The 20,817-nt window shown below is 37.6% G+C and overlaps 1 protein-coding gene across 1 annotated transcript in view; it reads right to left on the bottom strand.

The window, feature by feature from the left end:
* The window catches only part of LOC148955358 (tubby-related protein 4-like), a 191,607-nt gene that overhangs the window by 10,075 nt on the left and 160,715 nt on the right, over nucleotides 1-20,817 (bottom strand). The window contains exons 5-6 of the mRNA XM_089107089.1: nucleotides 14,600-14,824; nucleotides 13,222-13,477 (exon numbers count right to left, since the gene is read on the bottom strand). Of these exons, the coding sequence (XP_088963215.1) occupies nucleotides 13,222-13,477; nucleotides 14,600-14,824 (481 nt within the window). The remainder of the gene's footprint in view (nucleotides 1-13,221; nucleotides 13,478-14,599; nucleotides 14,825-20,817) is intronic.

Genomic DNA, 20,817 nt, shown 5'->3' with positions numbered 1-20,817 from the left:
TGCTGATGCGCCCTTTTGAGAATCAACATGCATATAGTCTGTTTTGATTTTGCTCAATATTCCCTAGTATTCTCTGAAAGTAGTCAAAACTAAATTTAGTACCAGTTGCTAGCAGTAAAAGTCACTTTTGAAAGTTGTCGGAGTTGGAAGTAGCCACTGTGGCAGCCGCAACCAGTCGCATTTACAGCCAAAGTAGTAGTAGTAGTGGCCCTGAAAGTTTCAAGTTGAAACACCTTTCCATTTCTAAGATATTGAAGATATGCCTTTTGGATATCAGTCACTTTTGAAAGTTGTCGGAGTTGGAAGTAGCCACTGTGGCAGCCGCAACCAGTCGCATTTAAAGCCAAAGTAGCAGTAGTAGTGGCCCTGAAAGTTTCAAGTTGAAACACCTTTCCATTTCTAAGATATTGAAGATATGCCTTTTGGATATCTTGGACGCAGATAGTGTATTTTGCTTTAGCTCAACATACCCCACGACATTCCCTAAAATTTCACCTCCATACCCTTATTCTTTTCGGACGCACCAAGGATAAAACATTCCCCCCTTGTCTAATGATGATTCCTGAATGTAAAAAAAAGAAAAATTGGATAATTTACAATCCATGCCCTGGAGGCTCTGGGTTCATGGCATCGGTGGGAGCAAGACCATTAGACCTTGTGACTATTTTGAATTAATTGCTTTTTTTATTATTTCTATCAGTGTGAAGGTGAGAATATAAAAGATCAAAAGGAGGCTAGTTGATATCTGTACTTTTTGAGTTTCCCTCTCAATATGGTTTTGCATTTCCAACTTAATACCCTTAGCCATTCCTTCCTTAGATACTGCTACTGTACCCTTATGACAGCCCTCCTGCAAATAATGTGTTTTGATTTTGTTTGAAACCCTCTTCAAGATTTTCTAAGAGATTTACCGTTATATCCTTAGCCTTATTGGAACACAGGATAAACTTGCCCCCTTATACGTACATAAACAAAGGGCAACTTATGTAACATACAACACTTGCCCATGGGGCCCTGGAGGGTTTGGTTACTCCTGGAAGTATAGTTATTTGACTTTCTGACTTTTTTTTAACTAGAGAGCTATGCCAAAATGTTGATCTGATGTCTTCGGGGAAATTGCAGCTAAAAGGGGCATAGGAGGGGAACTAGTGGCGCTCCCTTCTTTGTACACATACCCCAAAAGTTTAAACTTAGTACCTTTAGCTGTTGCCGAGATATTGCAAATACAGCCTTTTTTTAAAACTGGATGGACATAGTTTCTTTTGACTAGTTAAATGTGCGCCTCAACCTTGCCCGACGTTTCGCCGCAATACATATAATCTTTTGAAAAGAATCAGAATCAAACATTGCCTCTTTTCCAAACGACAAGTCATGCAATTAAAAAGGGTAAATTGTATAATTTATAGTCCTTGCCCTGGGAGCTTTGAGGGCCATTGCATCCCGGAGGCATAGTTACTAGACCTTTTGCTTATTTTGAACAAAATCACTTTTTCAGAATTTTGATCAGTGTTGAAGGGAGGGGACATCTGAAAAAGGCAATAGGCGGCTTATAGTCCTCCAATCCCTTGTTCAACATCCTTCTCAATACGCCCTGTAAGTTTTGACTTAATCCACTTAGAGCTTCGTTAGATCTTTATGATACGCCCTTTTGACAACCAGCATGCGTATAGTATCTTTTGATTGTATTCGGCATTCCTCTCCAAAGCTGTGGAGAGTCTTGTCATTGCCATAGGCATCCTCATTTGACCCTTAGACTATTTTGAACAAGATGGGTATTCAAACATTTTGATTGAACGTTTTTGGAGAGAGGGCAGCTAAAGGGGACGGGGGAAGGGGAATGGCAAATGTCCAACCACTTTAAAACATCCTCTTAAAAACGTCTTGAAAGTTTCAATTTAAAACCCTCAGCCGTTCTTAAGATATCGCAGATTCGCTTTTTGATAAACTGGATGTACCCAGTGACTTTTGATTTAGCTTAAGGTACCCCTTTTCTCTAAAGTGTCACCTCAATACCCTTGGCCTTTTCAGAAACACCCAGAATCAAAACTTTTCTCTTTTCTTAATCCTACATGTAAACGATTTTTAAATTGCATAACTTACAATCCTTGCCGCGGGGCTGTGTGTGTGTGTGTGGGGGGGGGGGTATGGCACCCCTAGAAGCATAGATATTACACTTTTTTAAAAGTTTGAGCAACACGATACTTCCAAAATTTTGACCATTTTTGAAGAGAGGGGGCGCATATAAAGGGCAAGGGGGATGGTTGCACTCTAATTTCTCTTAAACAGCTCCTCAACTTACATTGAAAGTTTCAACCTAATACCCTCAGCCGTTCCTTAGATATTGCTTTTATTCCCTTTTCACAACCAGAAAGGACAAAGTGTTTTTATTGTGTTTGGTATCCCTCTAAACATTTCCTCAAAGTTTCACTGCAATACTCTAAGATTTTTGGAGATCCAGGATCAAACATACCCTCTTTGTTTGATAATTGAACTTACATATTAACAATGGGCAACTTGCATAACTTACAGCCCTTGCCCCAGGAGCTCGGGGGATTGTCAACTCCGGAGGCATAGTTATTTGACCTTTGGACTATTTTGAACGAAAGGTCTATCTAAGAAATTTGATTGAATACTTTTGGAGAAAAAAGGGCAGGGGGGGGAGTAGCTACCCCTGATCACTTCTGATTCCTAAAAGAGAACTAGAAATTCAATTTCCAATCGAATGAGCCTCCTGAAACTTTCATACCACAACCTTTTCCATGAAAAACCTTATATGTTAGCAATGGACAACTTGCATAACTTTCAGCCCTTGCCCCAGGGGCTCAGGGGGATTTTGTCAAACCTTCGAGACATAGTTTCTGCTCTTTAAACTGTTTTGATTTCAAAATTTGTAGGATATGGAAAAAGGTGTGGGAGGGGGGGCTTGCTGTTCTTCGATCACTTTTAAATATTAAAAGGGGCTCGAGAACTTGTGATTTCCAATTGAAAGAGCTCCCTCCAAAGTTTATACAGCAACCCCTTTCATAAAAACCATATATGTTAACAATGGGCAAATAGCAAAACTTACAATCCTTGCCCTGGGGGGTGGGGGGTGTCAACCCCGGAGGCATAGTTATATTGCCTATGGACTATATTGAACAAAACGACTGTTTAAAAATTTTAATCCGTTCCTATTGGGGGAAAGGAGTTGTGGGGGAGGGAAGGCTTGTTGACCTCTGATCACTTTTGACTCTTAAAAAGGGGAACTAGAACTTTTGATTTCCAATCAAAGGAGCCTCTTCCAAAGTTATACGACCACCCGTTTTATAAACACCTTATGTGTTAACAATGGGCAATTTACATAACTTACAACCCTTGCCACCCGGCTCTGGGGGAGGGGTCTCTCATCCCTGGTGTCATAGTTATTTGACCTTTGGACTATCTTGAAAAATAGCTATCTTACCACTTCCATATGAATTGTCTCTGGGAAAAAAAGTTAATAAATAATAAACAGGGACAACACTACAGAGTTACCTGCAGTAAAGAGCCATAAGGCTTTAACGTTTTATTGTTATTATCTATTATTTTTTTTCCCAGAGACACTTCAGATGGAAAGGGTGATCATATGAACTTTAGAGAGGGCTTGTTCGATTGTAAATCGGAAGTTCTGGTGCCCATTTTAAGAGTCGAAAGTGATTAGAGGGCAGCAGCCCCCTTCCACCCCCTTTTCTCCAAATCCATTCGATCAAAATGTTAAAATAACCAATTCGTTGAAAATAATCCAAAGATCAAATAAATATGCTACAGGGGTTGATAAAAAAAACCCACTATCTCCAGGCAAGGGCTGTAAGTTATGCAAGCCACTCATTGTTAGCATATAAGGTTCTTATGGAAGGGGTGGTCGTATAAACTTTGAAAGAGACTCATTCAATTTGAAATCGAACTTTCTAGTTCTCTTTTTTAGAGTCAAAAGTAATCGGAGGGTAACTATCCTCCCACGCCCTTTTACCCCAAATGTTTCTGACCAATATTTTGAAATGACGATTTTGTTCAAAATAGTCCGATGGTCGAATAAATATAGTTCTGGGTTTTGCAAAAAAAAATATTAAAATACATATATCGCTCAAAATAGTCAAAATCTTAAATAACTATGTCTATTGGGATGAAACAACCCCCCCCCCACAGACTTGGAGAGGGATGCCGAACACAATAAAACACATTGTGTGCGTGCGCATTGTCAGAAGGACTTAGAATCAATATCTAAGGAACAGCTGAGGGCATTAAGTTGAAAATTTCCGGGATATTGAGAGAGGGGGCAGATTTGAAGAGCCTTCGGAGGGTAACCAGCTACCCTCGCCTTTTTAGATGCTCCCTTTATTCATCACTGATCAAAATTTTGAAAGAGCGATTTCGTTCCAAACTGTCAAAAGGTCTAGTAACAATGCCACCGGGAAAGCAATATCCCCCAGAGCCCCCAGGGTAAGGTTTGTAAATTATGCAATTTACCTTTTTTCATATGCAGGATTTATCATTGGGAAAAGGGGGGAGGGGATGTTTGATTCTAGGTGTGCTCGAAAAGGCTAAGGGTATTAAGGTGAAATTTCGGGAAATGTCATGGGACATATCAAACAAAACCTAAAGATACTAAAGATATCCTGTATTTCAAAAAGGTGAATCTGCAATATCACGCAGGAACAGCCAAGGGCATTAAGTTTAAATTTATATGACTTGTTGAAGAGGTTGAAAAGTGGTCGGGGGGCAATGAGTCCACTTCCTACTCCCTTTTGTTTTGCCCTATCTCTAAAGATACCTGATCAAGATTTTTGAATAGTAATCTTGTTTGAAATAGTGAAAAGTCAAATTACTATGCTTCCAGAGATGAATTAAACCCCAGAGCCCCTGGGGAAAGTATGGTAAGCTATATAAGTTGCCAACTATTTAAATTCAAGGTTGGTTATTAGGAAAAGGGAACATGTTTGATCCTGAGTTTTAAAAAAGGCTAAGAATATTCCTCTTTTTTTTCAAGAAGATTCTTCAAAAAGGCTAAGGCTAGACTTCTAGAAAATTTTGAGGTGGATGTCAAACAAAATCAAAGCAAGCTATATGCAGTTTTTTTTTTTTTTTTTTTTTTTTTTTTTTTTTTTTAAGGAAATAGCAGCAATATCTAAGGACCGGCTAAGGATGTTGAGTTGGAACTTTAAAGGTTTGTTGCGAGGGTGTTGAAACAGAAACAAAGGGTAGCCCCCCCCCTCTCTTGCCTTTTCAGATGCTCCCCTTAACACTGATGGAGACCTTTTATTTATAACACTGAAGTCATTTTTATTGGACATTTGACACACCGTCTAATAGCTATGCCTCTGGGGATGCCATGCCCCCACCGCCCCTGAAATGACGAATGTAGATCCTGCAACTGTCCATTTTTTACATAGAGAATTTATCAGAGGCAACGCAATAGCGTTGCCTATAGTAAAGGCCATTATGCTTCAATTTCGTAAGGACACCCTAGACGGTTAATCATTTTGATCAAAAGCTTCCGTCCATCTTGACCATCTAGGAACCTGTTAACGCGTTGACGGTGATTTATAGAAAGTTTGAATGACTCAATTGGTTCCTAGATGGTCAATCATGCTTTAATCAATTGATTGACGGAAGCTTTTGATCAAAATGATTGACCGTCTAGGATGTCCTTTACTATTATTTTTGTTGTTTTTTCCCAGAGGCACTTCAGATGGAAGGGGTGGTCGTACAAGCTTCGAAGGGGGCTCGTTCAGTAGGAAATCGGAAGTTCTAGCGACATTCAATCGGAAGTTCGGAAATTTAGAGTCAAAAGTGATCGGAGGGCAACTAGTCCCCCTCACGCCCTTTCCCCCCAAATGTATCCGATAAAAATCTTGAGATAGCCATTTTTTTTTAAAACAGTTCAAAGATCAGATAACAAAAATTCCGGGGCACCCCCCCCCCACCAGGGCCCAATGGCAAGTGTTGTAAGTTATGTCCTGGGGGTATATATGGTTTCTATGGAAGGGACAATTGTATAAACTTCAGAGGGAGCTCATTCGATTGGAAATTGGAAGTCCTAGTGCCCTTTTCGAGAGTAAAAAGTGATCCGAGGGCAACTAGTCGCACCCTCTGCCCGAGGGCCAATTTTCCTCAAATGCATCCGATCAAAATTTTGAGACAGCAATTTTATTCAAAATAGTTCAAAGGTAGAATAAAAAAACTCTGTGGTCGACACAACTCCTCAGAACCCGGGGGCAAGTATTATAAGTTATTCCCCTGGGGCATATAAGGTTTTTTATGTAAGGGGTGGTCGTATAAACTTCAGAGGGACCAATTTGATTGGAAATTAAAAGTTTTAGTTCCCTTTTTCATAGTCAGAAATGATCAGAGAGAATCCACATCCATAACACTTTTTTCCACAAATGCATCCGATTAAAATTTTGAGATAATCATTTTGTTCGAGATAGTCCAACGATCAGATAACAAACACTTTGGGGTCAAAATAGCGCCCCCCCATAGCCCGGGAAAGGGTTGTAACATATTCCCTGGGGGTATATAAGGTTTTTATGGAAAAGTTAGTCGCATAAACTTCGTAGGGGACTCAAATGATTAGAAACTGAAAGTTCTAGGTTCTTTTTTAAGAGTCAAAAGTGATCGGATTGCAACTAGACCCCCCCCCTCACCAACCCTCTTTTCACCAAATGCTTCCAATCGAATTTTGAGGTAGTCATTTGGTTCCAAATAAACCAAAGATCATATAACAAAATTCCGAGGCTTACACAACCCCCAGAACCTGGGGGCCAGTATTGTAAATTATGCCCCGGGGGCATATAAGGTTTAAATAGAAGGGGTGGTCGTATAAACTTCACAGAAGGATATTTCGATTGGAAATTGAAAGTTCAAATTCCCTTTTTAAGAGTCCAAAGGGACCGGAGGGCAAATAGCCCTCCCTGCCCTGTTTTCCCAAAATCCACCCGATTGAATTTTTTAGATAGACATTTTGTTAAAATAAGTTCAAAGGTCAGTTAAATAATACTCCAGGGTTGACAAAACCCCCCAGAGCCCGGGAACAAGTGTTATTAGTTATGCCCTGGTGGCATATAAGGCTTTTATGCGAGTTTTTTTTTTAAATAGTTCAAAGATCAAATAAGCCCGACCCCCAACCAAAAAAACTCATTAACGATATTTTATTTCAAAACTTAAGGGAGTTGACCCCTGGACCAAGCTCCATGGTTTGACCCCCCCCCCCACCCACAAAAAATTAAAGATTCCTTATTCAAAAAATCATGGGAGCTGACCCCTGACCTTCCCTTTATGCCCCATCCCCGAAAAAACAACATGTTAACGATATTTTGTCCCAAAATTCATGGCAATGGACCCCTGGACCTCCCTCCATGGCCCGACCAACACCACCCTACCCCAAAAAAAGAGTTTAGTGATGGTATTTTATTCCAAAAATCATGGGAGCTGACCCCTGGCCCTCCCTCCGTGGCCCAACCCCCCACTCCAAAAAACACTAATGATTCTTTATTCCAAAAATCATGGGAGTTGACCCCAGGCTCTTCCCTTATGGCCCGAACCCCTCCAAAAAAACTATTAACGATATTTCGTTCCAAAAATCATGGGAGCTGAACCCTGACCCTACCTTTATGCCCCCCCCCCCAAAAAAAAACTTTTTAACGATATTTTGTTCCAAAATTCATGGTAATGGACCCCTGGACCTCCCTCCATGGCCCGAAAAACACCACCCTACCCCAAAAAAAGAATTTAGTGACGGTATTTTATTCCAAAAATCATGGGAGCTGACCCCTGGCTCTCCCTCCGTGGCCCAACCCCCCACTCCAAGAAAACACTAATGATTCTTTATTCAAAAAATCATGGGAGTTGACCCAAGGCTCTTCCCTTATGGCCCGACCCCCCTCCAAAAAAACTATTAACGATATTCCGTTCCAAAAATCATGGGAGCTGACCCATATCCCTCCCTCCTTGGCATGGCCACTCAAAGAAAGCATCTCATTAACGATATTTTATTCCGAAAATCATGAGAACTGACCCCTGGCCCTCCCCAAATGGCCTGAACCCCCTAAAAAAAACAACTTATTGATGATATTTTATTCAAACAATCACGGAAGCCTACCCCCCAAAAAAGAATTTAGTGACGGTATTTTATTCCAAAAATCATGGGAGCTGACCCCTGGCTCTCCCTCCATGGCCCGACCCCCCACTCCAAAAAACACGAATGGTTTTTTATTCTATTCAAAAAATCATGGGAGCTGACCCCAGGGTCTTCCTTTATGGCCCGACGCCCCTCCAAATTAAAACTATTAACGATATTTTATTACAAGAATCATGGGAGCTGACCCCTAACCCTCCCTCCATGGCCTGACCAATCAAAGAAAACATCTCATTACCGATATTTTATTTTGAAAATCATGAGAACTGACCCCTGGCCCTTCCCAAATGGCCCGAACCCCCTAAAAACAACTTATTAATGATATTTATTCCAAGAATCATAGGAACTGGCCCCTGGCCCTTTCTCCATGGCCCGAATCCCCCCCCCCCTCCACACACACACACCCTAGAAAAATCTTTCAACAATATTTTATTAGTATTGGAACTCCCTCCCTTAGTGACCCAATCCCCCTCCAAATAGAGACTTATTTACGATATTTTATTCCAAAAATCATGAGAACACGAGAAGTTTTGCGAGAATAGGTTTGAAAATTGTTGAAAATTTTGCATAAGAAGTTCAGGATGCTAGAATAGGTTTGAAAATTAATGTTTTGAGAATAAGTCACTAAGGCTAGGAATAAGTGAAGATGAAAAGGTGACTTTGGGTAACGGAAAAATTGATCAGGTGGGCAGCTTCACGCTTCACTTGCCTTGGTAGTATCCTTAGTAAAGACGGTGGGAGCAGTAAAGATGTTAAAAGTAGAGTAGCCAAAGCTCAAGGTGTTTTTCCACATTTGAGAAAAATTTGGAAAAATAGGAAGATAAATCTGCACACCAAGATTAGAATATTGGAAGCTGCAGTGATGACAGTGGTCAAATATGGCCCTGAAGCTCGGGCGCTCTAAAGAGCGGAGGATGATTTACTTAATCTTTTCCAGAGAAATCGTCTACGGATTGTTTTGGGTACCGGACTGACTGACCATATTTCAAATAGTGGGCTGCACGAAAAATGGGGTTCAATCCCACTTTCTAGGGCTATAATGAGAGAAAGATTGAGATGGCTAGGACAAGTTCTGCGAATGAAGGATGACAGATTGCCGAAGATTCTCCTTTTCGGCCAAACGTCTAGGGTTAAACAGAAAGCAGTTCGTCCTCGTTTGGGATGGGAGGATGTCATAAAGAATGATTTAAAGGAAATGGGAACTTCGTGGGAGGGTGTAAAGAAGGAAGCTTTGAATAGGCTGGGATGGAGGAAGAGCGTGCGTAGCTGTGTTGGCCTATGGCGGCTTAGTGATGCGGTGAGTTGTTAGTAGTAGTAGTAGTAGTAGTGGTAATGGTAGTAGTAGTAGTAGTAGTAGTAGTAGTAGTAGTAGTAGTGGTAGTAGAAAAATAAAATGAAAATTGCAGTGAAATCTTGAGCTAATGAGCTTTTAGCAGTTAATATCAAATATTCAGTTTAATTTTATTAGTTCTTATCAAGACTGTTCAAGAAACTTATAATTTTATTTTTAAATTTATTTTGGAATAGGGCATTTGGAAAAAATTTAAACTTTGGTAATCAAAAACTAACAGAAATTTATTTTAAGAAAAGCTTTCCGAAAAAGAAGTTTTTCAAAGAAAAGTAAAGGCCATATAAAATATAAGATCAGAGGAAATAGAAACATACAATAACTCCAACTGAAAACGACCAGAAATCAAACAGTTCGTGGTAACGAACTGTAAGTAAGGAGCGACCCGGCTCAATGGTAACCGAAACTCTAGAAAACGGTATTTTGATACAAATAGATAAATCAAGAGAATCACATTTTAATGCTGATTTCAAATATATAAGTTTCATCAAGTTTAATCCTACCCATCGAAAGTTAGGCGCCTGAGAAAATTTGGCTGATTTTCGGAAAAGGGGGAAAAGACCCCCTAAGAGCTATATAACCTTATTGAAAATACCATCTTCATATTATTCGTATCAGAGAACCCTACTGTAGAGGTTTCAAGCTCCCATCTCCAAAAATGTTGAATTTTGTATTTTTCTTTTTTTTTGCCAGAACAAATATCATGGATGTGTTTATTTGTTTTTTTGTTGTTTTTTCCCCAGGGTTGATCGTATCGAACCAGTTGTCCTAGGATATCGTGGAAGGGCTCATTGGAATGGAAATTGAAAGTTCTAGTGCCCTTTTTAAGTGACCAAAAAAAATGGAGGGCAACTAGGCCCCCTCCCACGCTCATTTTTTTCCCAAAGTCACCTGATCAAAATTTTGAGATAGCCATTTTGTTCAGCATGTTCGAAAATATTATAAGTATGCCTTTTAGGATGACTTAATCCCCCGAAGTTCCCGGGGGGAGGGCTGAAAGTTATGAACTTTACCCAATGTTAACATATAGTATTGGTTATTTGGAAGTACACAGACGTTTTCAGGGGAGATTTTTCCTGGTAGTGGGGGGGGGGGGGTTGGTCAGGGTTTATGTTGGAGGATCTTTCCATGAAGGAAGTTTTCATGGGGGAAGGGACATTGCTATGAAGGGGACGCCGGACTTCCCAGCATTATTTAAAAAAAGATCATAAATTTAATATAAAAAAACAAGTATTTCAACTGCAACAGCAGCAACATCGAAACTTTAAACGAACAGAAAATATTACTTATATAATTGGGTTCACCCCGTAGTCAATGCCTCGCTCTTTAAGCCAAAGATTTTTTAGTACTTTCATAAGAGCTATTTATTCTAATTAACGGCCTCTGTGAATAAGCGGTCATTTCTAAAGAATTGGAACAAAATTTGAACTTTTGCTTAAAGAGCAAGGTAATGACTAGGGGGCGAACCCCCTAATATACGTATTAAAAATATATGAATATAGAAGTTCGTTACGTAAGTTAATTCGTAAGTTACGTATATTTATTACTAATAAAAACGTTCGTAAATGAAATGAAACAAGTTTCGAGAAAGCCATTTAACCAAATAAAAGTAAATTAATATGAAAATTTTGTTTTAATTATTCATGTACGGTGAGCCAAGATCAAAACCTGCATTTATTCAAAAATGTTCAAAAATTAAGTAAAAAAAACAAGTTTTTTAAACTGAAAGTAAGGAGCGACATTAAAACTTAAAACGAACAGAAATTATTCTGTATATGAAAGAGACTGTCCCCTCCTCAACGCCTCGCTCTTTACGCTAAAGTTTGACTCTGTCTCACAACTTTATTTTTTAAAACAATAACAAACTTTAGCGTAAAGAGCGAGGCGTTGAGGAGGGGACAGTCTCTTTCATATACAGAATAATTTCTGTTCGTTTTAAGTTTTAATGTCGCTCCTTACTTTCAGTTTAAAAAACTTGTTTTTTTATTTAATTACTATTAAAGAAGAAATGAAACCACTAACGAAAAGAAATTCAACAAACAATTATAGTACAAAAAACATACAACAGGTACTAATATAAATAAATAAATAAATCCTAAAACATTACAGTAAATATTACAGTAAAGTTAAATTTTGATCTGATGAGCTTTCAGCAATTAATATCATTATATATCAAATATTTCGTTTGATTTCATTAGTTCTTTCCAAGACCGTTCGAGACAAATACAGTTTTTCTACAAATAATTGTTTAGATGATGCCCCCTTCTCTAACTGTAAAGGTCTAAAGCCTACTGCGCCATTGGCGCTTCATTGAAAACGAATTGTATTACAAATATTTTCTTTTCCAGTTATTACAGCATTGAAAATGAAAATGAAAATTACAGTGAAATAATATCTTGAACTGATTAGCTTGCAACAACTAATATCGTTATATATCAAATTTTCAGTTTGATTTTATTAGTTCTTTCCAAGACTGTCAAGACAGATATGGTTTTCAGTAAAGCGCAAATCAAGCAGTAGGTTTTAGACATTTACAGTTAGGGAAGGAGACAGTATACAAACTCTTGTTTGTAGTGATTTTGTTCGTTTTAAGTATAATCCGAAAATTCATTTCAATTTCTTCTTGTTTTAAGATTTATTTATTCATTTATATTGGTACCTTCTATATGTTTGTTTGCTATGATTGTTTATTTAATTTATATTCGTTTTGGGTTTCATTTAAAATTCAATAGCAAAAGAGTTTTGTTTGTTTTAAGCTTGAGTTGCATATTCAATTTCAGTTTCACTCGTTTTAAGATATCTTTATTCATTTATATTAGTACTTGATGTATGTTTTTTTTTACAATGATTGTTTATTTAATTTCTGTTCATTTGTGGGTTTCATTTCTTCTTCAATAGTAATTTCTGGTCTTTTGAGTCTGAGTTATTGTAGGTTTTTATTTCTTCTCATCTTAAGTGTAATATGGCCTTTATTTTTCTTTGAAAAACTTCTTTTTCGGAAAGTTTCTTTTAAAGTTTATCATTGGGAAATGGGGAAAAGTTTGATCATAGCTGTGTCTGAAAAGGCTAAGGCAAAAAGTTTGATCCTAGCTCTGTCTGAAAAGGCGAAATTTCGGGAAATGTTGAGGGGTATATTGAGCTAATTCAAAATAAACTATATGTATCGAAGTTAACAAAAAGGCGTTTCTGCAATATCTTAGGGATGGGCAAGTGTATAAACCTGAAACTTTCAGGGCTACTGCTAGTACTGCCACTTCTGCGGCTGCAAATGACACTGATTGTGCCTGCAACTGTACTACTTCCATCTGCGACAACTTGCAACTATGACTAAGGGACAAGTGGTTACTTTTGTGGTAACAAAAAGCGAAACGCTATTATATTCTTTGAGGTCATGTGATTTGTCACTTCTAAAGTTCCTTCGAAATGTATTGACACTCTCACACTTAGAATCTGGAAGAATCAGGGCAATGTATGTTCAGTAACGCTTTGGTCCTCCTGATTTTCATCGTCCTGTTGATCCTCTCTTTGAGAACAGCTTACCGAACCGTTTTGGCAGGTATGTCGAAGTAAGAAAATGTTAAGTACAACTCTTAAGAGTGACAGCCACGATTTATGATTTAAAGAAAACAAAGTATCAAGTATTACTTTTTTCAATCCCTTCTGTAGACAATATTTTCTAACTCAGTGAGACATTGTAAAATTTATTTTAAACACCACTTACTTGTAGCCTCTGGGTCAAATATAACAAATTCAGGGCGAAGCTTGGATATTCTTTTTCCTTTTAACAGTGGCACAAGTCCACCAAGGAATTCGCAATATAATATATAAGTTGCAGCATTTCCAAAATCACCATCTGCGTCAGGTTGGCTCTCTCCCGTTCCATCCTCAAGGCGTATCATTGTGCAAAAAAGACGGGTGTTGCTTAACGGTGTTCGACAAGAGAACGCTCGCAGACTTGGCTCAAATCCCATGATATTCTGTAAGAAAAAAGTTAAAGATATCGCTTTAGCCTCATTTGTCTTGTTTATTTGGCTGAAAGAACAAGCATATCTTTTTTCTCTTATATATATTAAAGGCATTGTTGTGGACGTTTATGATGGATAATGAAGCTTGAACAAATCATATGTATCTTGTGCATACTATTTTCTAAGATTTATATGTACACTAAATCCATCTCAGACGTATAAGCTGATAATATGGTGAATTGATAAAGACGTTAAATTCTAGTTGGATTGTTATTTTCTTGTAAAAATAGATGCAAATAGATTTTTCCTTTTTTTTTTTAAATCAAATAATAAGTCTATTTCATCTTAGATGAGGAAAAAGGAAGAAAAGCCTTCAAATTGTTTGATCAGACTTTAGGCAAATAAGAACTTAAGCAAAAACCGATTGCACTGGCAGCATAAAGAGTATACGCCCGAGAGAGGCCAAAGCCCACCTTTATGTACCTTTTAGCCTGTATTAATCATGCTTCGTTTGCTTCCCTGTCTTAGTCCTTACCTTTGTGCTTATCTAGGCCTTTTCTTGCAATGCACCATGTTCTTAGTCATGCAACTCAAAAAATATATGGTATAATTAATTTGACATAAGTCAAAACATTTGAATAGGATATCTGGGATAAGAATAATGTTCACTCGCACTGATAGTTGCGAAATATATCTAGAGTAAAAACGTTTAAACTTTCTGGATTCCCAAGTTATTTTTCAAAAGAAAACCATCTCCTGTGATAATTCCCCATGATGTTCTGTGTGGTGTATCAGCATCCTGTCATAGCGCAATGGATTGATCTCTGCTTAATAATACGGGGCCCGAGGTTTGGTCCCAGCTGTAGCAAGGCTAATCAATAGGCTTGCTACTTCTTTCTATAAAAAACACCTTGCAACTGAAACACCGGAAATTGCCGACACCCTATGCCCCATCAATAGCTCTGAAGGATGTTTATCCTATTTTGTGGTCCATCAGAGCCTTCACTTTAAGACATTATAACCCAAACTTAACGTTTCGGTATTACCTCATTTGAATCTGAAGCCCCTTAGCTGTGGTTAACGATTGAGAATTCAATCAATTATCATTCACTGAAATTAGAATTCTATACTTACATAGATTGTCCTTGAAAACAAACAGGAAACCTGAGCCTTCAACCTCACTGGAAGGGGCAGAGAATTTACAAGGTACAACTCGTGAAGACACTTTCTAATTGCTGTTCGCGACAAGTGGGACAAGCTTGGTGGTTTTCGTGTTACCCATCCTACGTGAAGATACATTCCTGTTGCAACGAAAATTCGTCGATCATTATGACCCCAGGTTAAGCTTGAAATATGATTCTGGAAATAAATGTGTGTTGGTAAAAGCAAATACAATTGGTTGAAAATGGTACTTTGTCCTACGACAAGACCATGAAATATGATTGTATCCAGTTTCCTGATATCCACGTAATTTTCAATAGTTCCAAAAGTCGGTTTTGTAAACCCTGCGCTTGTTCTAACAAAATTCTACGGTTCTATAAGTTAGCTTAAAAAATTATCTCACAAACCTTATCCAAATAAGCAATACTTTAGCCAACAAAAAGTCTCTAAACTACTGCAAACAAAGGCTACAAAGGCAAAGAATTCAAAGTTGCTTTAAAGCATCTAGAGCAGGTCAAGTCAAGAGCCGAAAATTATTCAAATATTCCATACAAGACCCGGACTTCTTAGATACATTCTAATAGGAAAAGGCGGGTAAGTTGCAGCATCGTGAAATCAGAGTAACATATGGGTTTTTAATATCTTTAATTGAAACAAAAATTGAGCCCATACCTTCCTCTCCTATTTTTTTTAATATTGAAGAAATCAGACTCATGCAAGAACTTTAAATATGTATCATTGGATGGTCAAAGGGAAATTGTTTAGCCAGTATTCTTTCCAAGACCTAACCCCCTAGTTTTGTTTTTCCGAAATCTATATTTTAGTATTTGTGAGGTTACCGAGTAAGAATCTAAGGCGAGCTACGGGACATATTCGTCCAAAACAACCCTTGATATCCTTAATTTTATCCTCCCCTTAATATTATTCTGATGTTCACCTAAAATGGATTATTGTGGGGTTTAATTAAGCCAACAGGGGCTTATTATCCCTCTGATCACAGATCTGACATAAACTACGGAACACAGGTTTAAGATAAATAAATAAAAATACGTTCAATACATATTTCGAAAATGATGGAAATATCCAACTTCAGTAAAGCAAGGGTTATAATGTTTTTAATCTGTACAACTTAAATACCTAAAGTGAGACTCTTGACTCATGTCCCCTAAAGCACCCATCCTCACTCCAATGTTACATTAATAGAGATTTTGCACCAAGTACAGCTCATGATCAAACAGGGATTATCAAAGAGATGGTCCTAAAATGATTTGGTGTTTGCTGAATGGTGGTGAGTTTGCATTCCACAATTGTTAAAATTTGCATCTGCACTAAAGCTAATTTGCCTCGACATATATGTCAATTAATCAAATTTTCAAGGTCAAATTTGTATTACTATCTTTATAACGAACTGAATTTATCTAAGAAGTTAAAGATATTTGTTTTTCGGGAATTTGAAATTAACTTTTATTGCAGTAGCCTACAGGGTACCTTCTACTGCAAGAATGGTACATTTTATTTGCTTTGATGATACGATCAAACATTTTCCTGGGCAGCACTAGCACTATTTGTGATTGTTCTACTTTTTTTCCTTCTATTTTTAATGCTATTTAAACTTATATAATCGTTTTGAATTCAAAAACCAAATTTTTCTGCATAAATTAAGAATCATAAAGTTCACTAAAAGCTGTAGAAACGAACACGTATCCCTGACACGATTTGAATTATTATCTAATACAAAGCGTTTCTTAATTGGCCCCTATTTGAGGTGTCACTACGAATGTGTCACTAAATGTTTGAAAAGGATATAGCTTTGCTTTCTAATTCCAGGAAGCCTCTCCTGTTCAAGGGATATCTCTAGTTTTACTGGTATAATTTTCCATCTCGACTGAGCCTAACCACTTACTAGGCTGAATTTGTTGGAGGTTCAATCACTGAAGGTATTTACTGCTAAAACGTATTCAGAACCTACTGTCGAAGCCAAGATAGCTAGAACAGCTGAGCCATTCGAAGCTTTGACTAGCTATTTTAACCTAAGCTGCCTATCCTTTTTTCTTTTATTAATTTAAAAACATTTTTCCACAAAACAAGCTTTTCAAAGAAAAGTAAAGAGCTCCATTAAGCCAAAAATGACCAGAAATAAAGTCAAATAATATTCCGAGCATAGAACTACCACAAATAACCATCAATAAATAAATGAAACTCAAAACAAACAGAAATTACAATAAATAACCGACTCAGACTCAAAACTGGCAAAAATTAACACGAGTAGGGCTGACAACCTCCATGCCTTCTCAAACCCAGAACATAATTATAACTTTACTGGAAAAAACACCAACAACAAATGACCGTGGATTGTCAGTTCAGTATGCATATGCTGATATTCATTCCTTAAAGTTTTAATATTTTTTTTTTATTTGTTAAAGTAAAAAAAATTAAAAACATTTAAAATGTATTTTATCTTCAGTAAAGTGCAAATGTTCTCGTCATGAGAAGGCATGGGGGTTGTCAGTCCTACTCGTGTTAAGTTTTGCCCGATTTGAGTTTGAATTGGTTATTTATTGTAATATCTGTTCGTTTTGGGTTTCATTTATTTATTGATGGGGATGTGTGGTACTTCTGCGTTTGGAAAATTATTTGACTTTATTTCTGCCCATTTTTGGTTTAATGGAGCTCTTTACTTTTCTTTGAAAAATTTGTTTTGCGAAAACGTTTTTTAAATCAATTTCTGTTCGTTTTCTATTGACAAAGTCTTTTTCATCAAAAAAAATAATAGTTTGTACCTTTTTCTTTTTTTTCTATAAGAAGTCATAGTTTGGATTGCTATTTGTATGTTGGAGAAACTGTTTCAACAATTTTTAATCCTGACACAAATACTATTGTTTAGTCTAATTTTATACCTCCTCATGTTGACCTGAAAATAAATTTTTTTTGTCATTCCCAGTATATTCTATCTATGTTCTTTGAGAACCTGAATACACTTACAATCCTTTGATTTATTTAAATGCTAGGAGCAGAGATAGTAATAGTAGTAGCCCCGAAAGTTTCAACTTAATATCCCCGGTCGTTCTCCATATATTGCTAAGGTTTCTTATTGACAACCATATACACAATGCCTTTTGATTCAGTTTTAAAACAACATTTAATTTTCAAGCATAATCGGTCAATTACATAATTTTAGGGGGATTGACATACCCAATATCCCTAGAGACATAGTTGCGGGACCGTTCTACTATGCTGAACAAAATGGTTGTCTCAAAATTTTGATTGAATGTATTTGGAAAACGAATGGGCTTGGGAGAAGGGCTGTTTGCCCTTCAATTCCTTTTTACTCTTAAAAAAGACACTACAACTTTTAATTTTGAATTGAATTAGGTCCATAAAAAGTTTCAATGATATCGCTTGCTAGTATAGAGCAATGCTGCCAATGATATTGCTTATATGCCCATTTGAAAACCTGCATGCAAATAGTTTTTTCGCTTAATTGAAACTCCCCTAAACATTCCCTTAAGCCTTCACCTTAAAACCCTTAGTGTCATTAGTTACAGCAAATGTAGTGGTAGTATTAATAGTATACACATAGCCCCTTCTGGCTAGTTCAAAATCCGCCACAACGTACCCTTAAAGGTCTGACTTAATAATGTAAGCTGTTCACGAGACATTGCTTTGTCACCTTTTAAAAACCCACATGCTTACAGTTTGTTTTGATTTAGTTCAACATCTACCTAAATATTCCTTAAAAGCTTCATTCCTTTAAAGCCTCACCTCCCCCCTCAAAATTCCTTGGAAATTTCACCTCAATATCCTTGGGCATAGTTGTAATAGTAGTCACAGTAGTAGTATTGTTATTACTGGTAGTAGTATAGTAATAGCGGTAGTACTAGTAGCAGAAGTAGTATTAACGTATTGCCTTTTGGTCAGTAGAACATCTCTCTCATTAAGTCCTGGAAGTTTTGTCTTAATACGATTAGCTATGGCTAAAGCATAAGTTATATGAATTTTTAATCAATTGTATGTTTGTATGCTTTTTGATATCGTTACCTTGATTCTCTTATTTTGAAATACTTCTGCGTTAGAAGTAGTAGTAAAAGCAGTAGTAGTAGTAGTAGTAGTAGTAGCAGTAGTAGTAGTAGTAGTAGTAGTAGTAAATAGAGCAGTAGAAGTGATATTAGTAGTAGCGTGCATATATTGCCTTTTGGTCAAATGATCTTCCCCTTTTAGCATTCTCTAAAAATTCCAACTTAATACCAAAATAAATTCTTGAGATACACTTTTTTGACAATGTACATGCATAGAGCGTCTTTTCATTTTATTCAAATTTTCCCTTGATATTGTAAATGGAGCAGTGTGATAGTAGTAGTGGTGGTAGTTGTAGTAGTAGTGGTAGCATGCAGATATTGCCGTTTTAATCATCTTCCTTATTATTCCCTGTTACAATGTACATGCATAGAGCGTGTTTTGATTTTGTCTAAATTTCCCCTTAATATTGTAAATGGAGCAGTATGGTAGTAGCAGTGGTGGTAATTGTAGTAGTGGTGTTAGCATGCAAATATTGCCGTTTCAATCATCTCCCTTATTATTTCCTGACAGTTCCACATTAGTTCACCCAGTCATCCCTGAGTTACGCCCATTTAGTACAACATTCCCCTCAACAGTCTCTGAAAGGCTCACCTGAATGCCCTTTGTCATTTTCGACAGTAGAGTCCAAACATGTATACTTTTCTCAATAACATATACAATATGTAAAAAATGAACAAATTGCCTAACTTACAGCCCTTGCCCTGAGGACTGCGGGGAGGTTCACATCCCAAAAGACATAATTACTGGATCTTTCAACAATTCTGAACAAAATATCTCTCTTAAATTTTTGATCAGATAGATAGGCTTGGGGGGTGGATGGCTGCCCTTCGCTTACTTTTGACTCTTAAAAAGCGCACTATAATTTCTGACTTCCAATCAAATAAGCTCCCTCCGATCCGAAGTTGATACGACCACCTGTTTCATAAAAATATTATATGTCACGAGGTATAACATTCAACCCTTGTCCCTGGGCTCTGGGGGGTTGTGTCCACCCTGACGACATTCTTGTATGCTCTTTGGACTATCGTGAACAAAACGGCTACCTCACAATTTTGATTGGCTGCATTTGGGGAAAAGAAGATGTCAAGAGGGAGGGGAGGCTTGTTGCCACCATCACTTTTGACTTTAAAAATAAAACTAGAAGTACATATTTCCAATCAAACGAGCCTCCTCTAAAGTCCACACGAGCACTACTTCGATAAAAAATTTATATGCCCCCGGGGCATAACTTACAACCCTTGCCCTCAGACTCTGAGGGGTTGTGTCAACCTCAAATGCCTTGTTATGTGATCTTTGGAATATTTTCTTCTAACAAATGACTATCTCAAAATTTACATGAGATGCATTTGGGGAACATACGACGTGTGGGGAGGGGTAGCTGTCCTCAGATCACTTTACGCTTAAAAAGGGCAATATAACTTCTGATTTCCAATACAATGACCCCCTCTGAAGCTTATACGACCAGCCTTTCTATGGAAACCTTAAATGCCCCCAGGGCATAGCTTTAAACATTTGCCCTGAGGTTTGTGGGGAGGTTGTCATCCCCAAAGACATAGTTTTTGAACCTTTCAACTACTTTTAACAAAATAGCTATCTCAAAATTTTGATTGGATATGTTTGTAAAAATGATGGGTGTGGGGAGAGGGCTGGTTGCCCTCCAATCACTTCTGACTACTAGAAATGGCACTATTCCTTGGAATGTCCCAATCGAATTAGCCCGTTTCGAAGTTTCTTTGACAATTCCTTTGATACGAAGGGCCCTGGTCTAAAACCAAAAAATAAACAAATAATTGTTTAAAGAAGGTTCATTCCCAAGTGCATTTAAAAGAGCAAAAATTGTACCATTATTTAAAGAGGGAGACCCAAAAGATTTTAATAATTATAGACTGATTTCACTGCAGCCAACTTTTTCAAGAGTGATGGCAGTAGAGAGGGAGGGGCTACTCCGATTACGCACCCCTGCTGCCACCTACAACTTGTTTTGCACCCCATATATGGGCATGGAATCCCTAGGGAGAAAGATTACGTAATGGGGTCAATGACCTCTTTTTCCAAGGTCGATTTATTTGATGTTTCTATGTGTAATATCTCCGGGGCGAAGGTTGCACATGCGC

The sequence above is a fragment of the Artemia sp. Qi Xiang Cuo genome, chromosome 2 (genome assembly GCF_049724085.1).
Source record: "Artemia sp. Qi Xiang Cuo chromosome 2, ASM4972408v1, whole genome shotgun sequence".
Taxonomy (NCBI): Eukaryota; Metazoa; Arthropoda; class Branchiopoda; order Anostraca; family Artemiidae; genus Artemia; species Artemia sp. Qi Xiang Cuo.
Note: the sequence above shows the minus strand (reverse complement) of the source record. Positions and strands in the feature narration are given on the sequence as shown.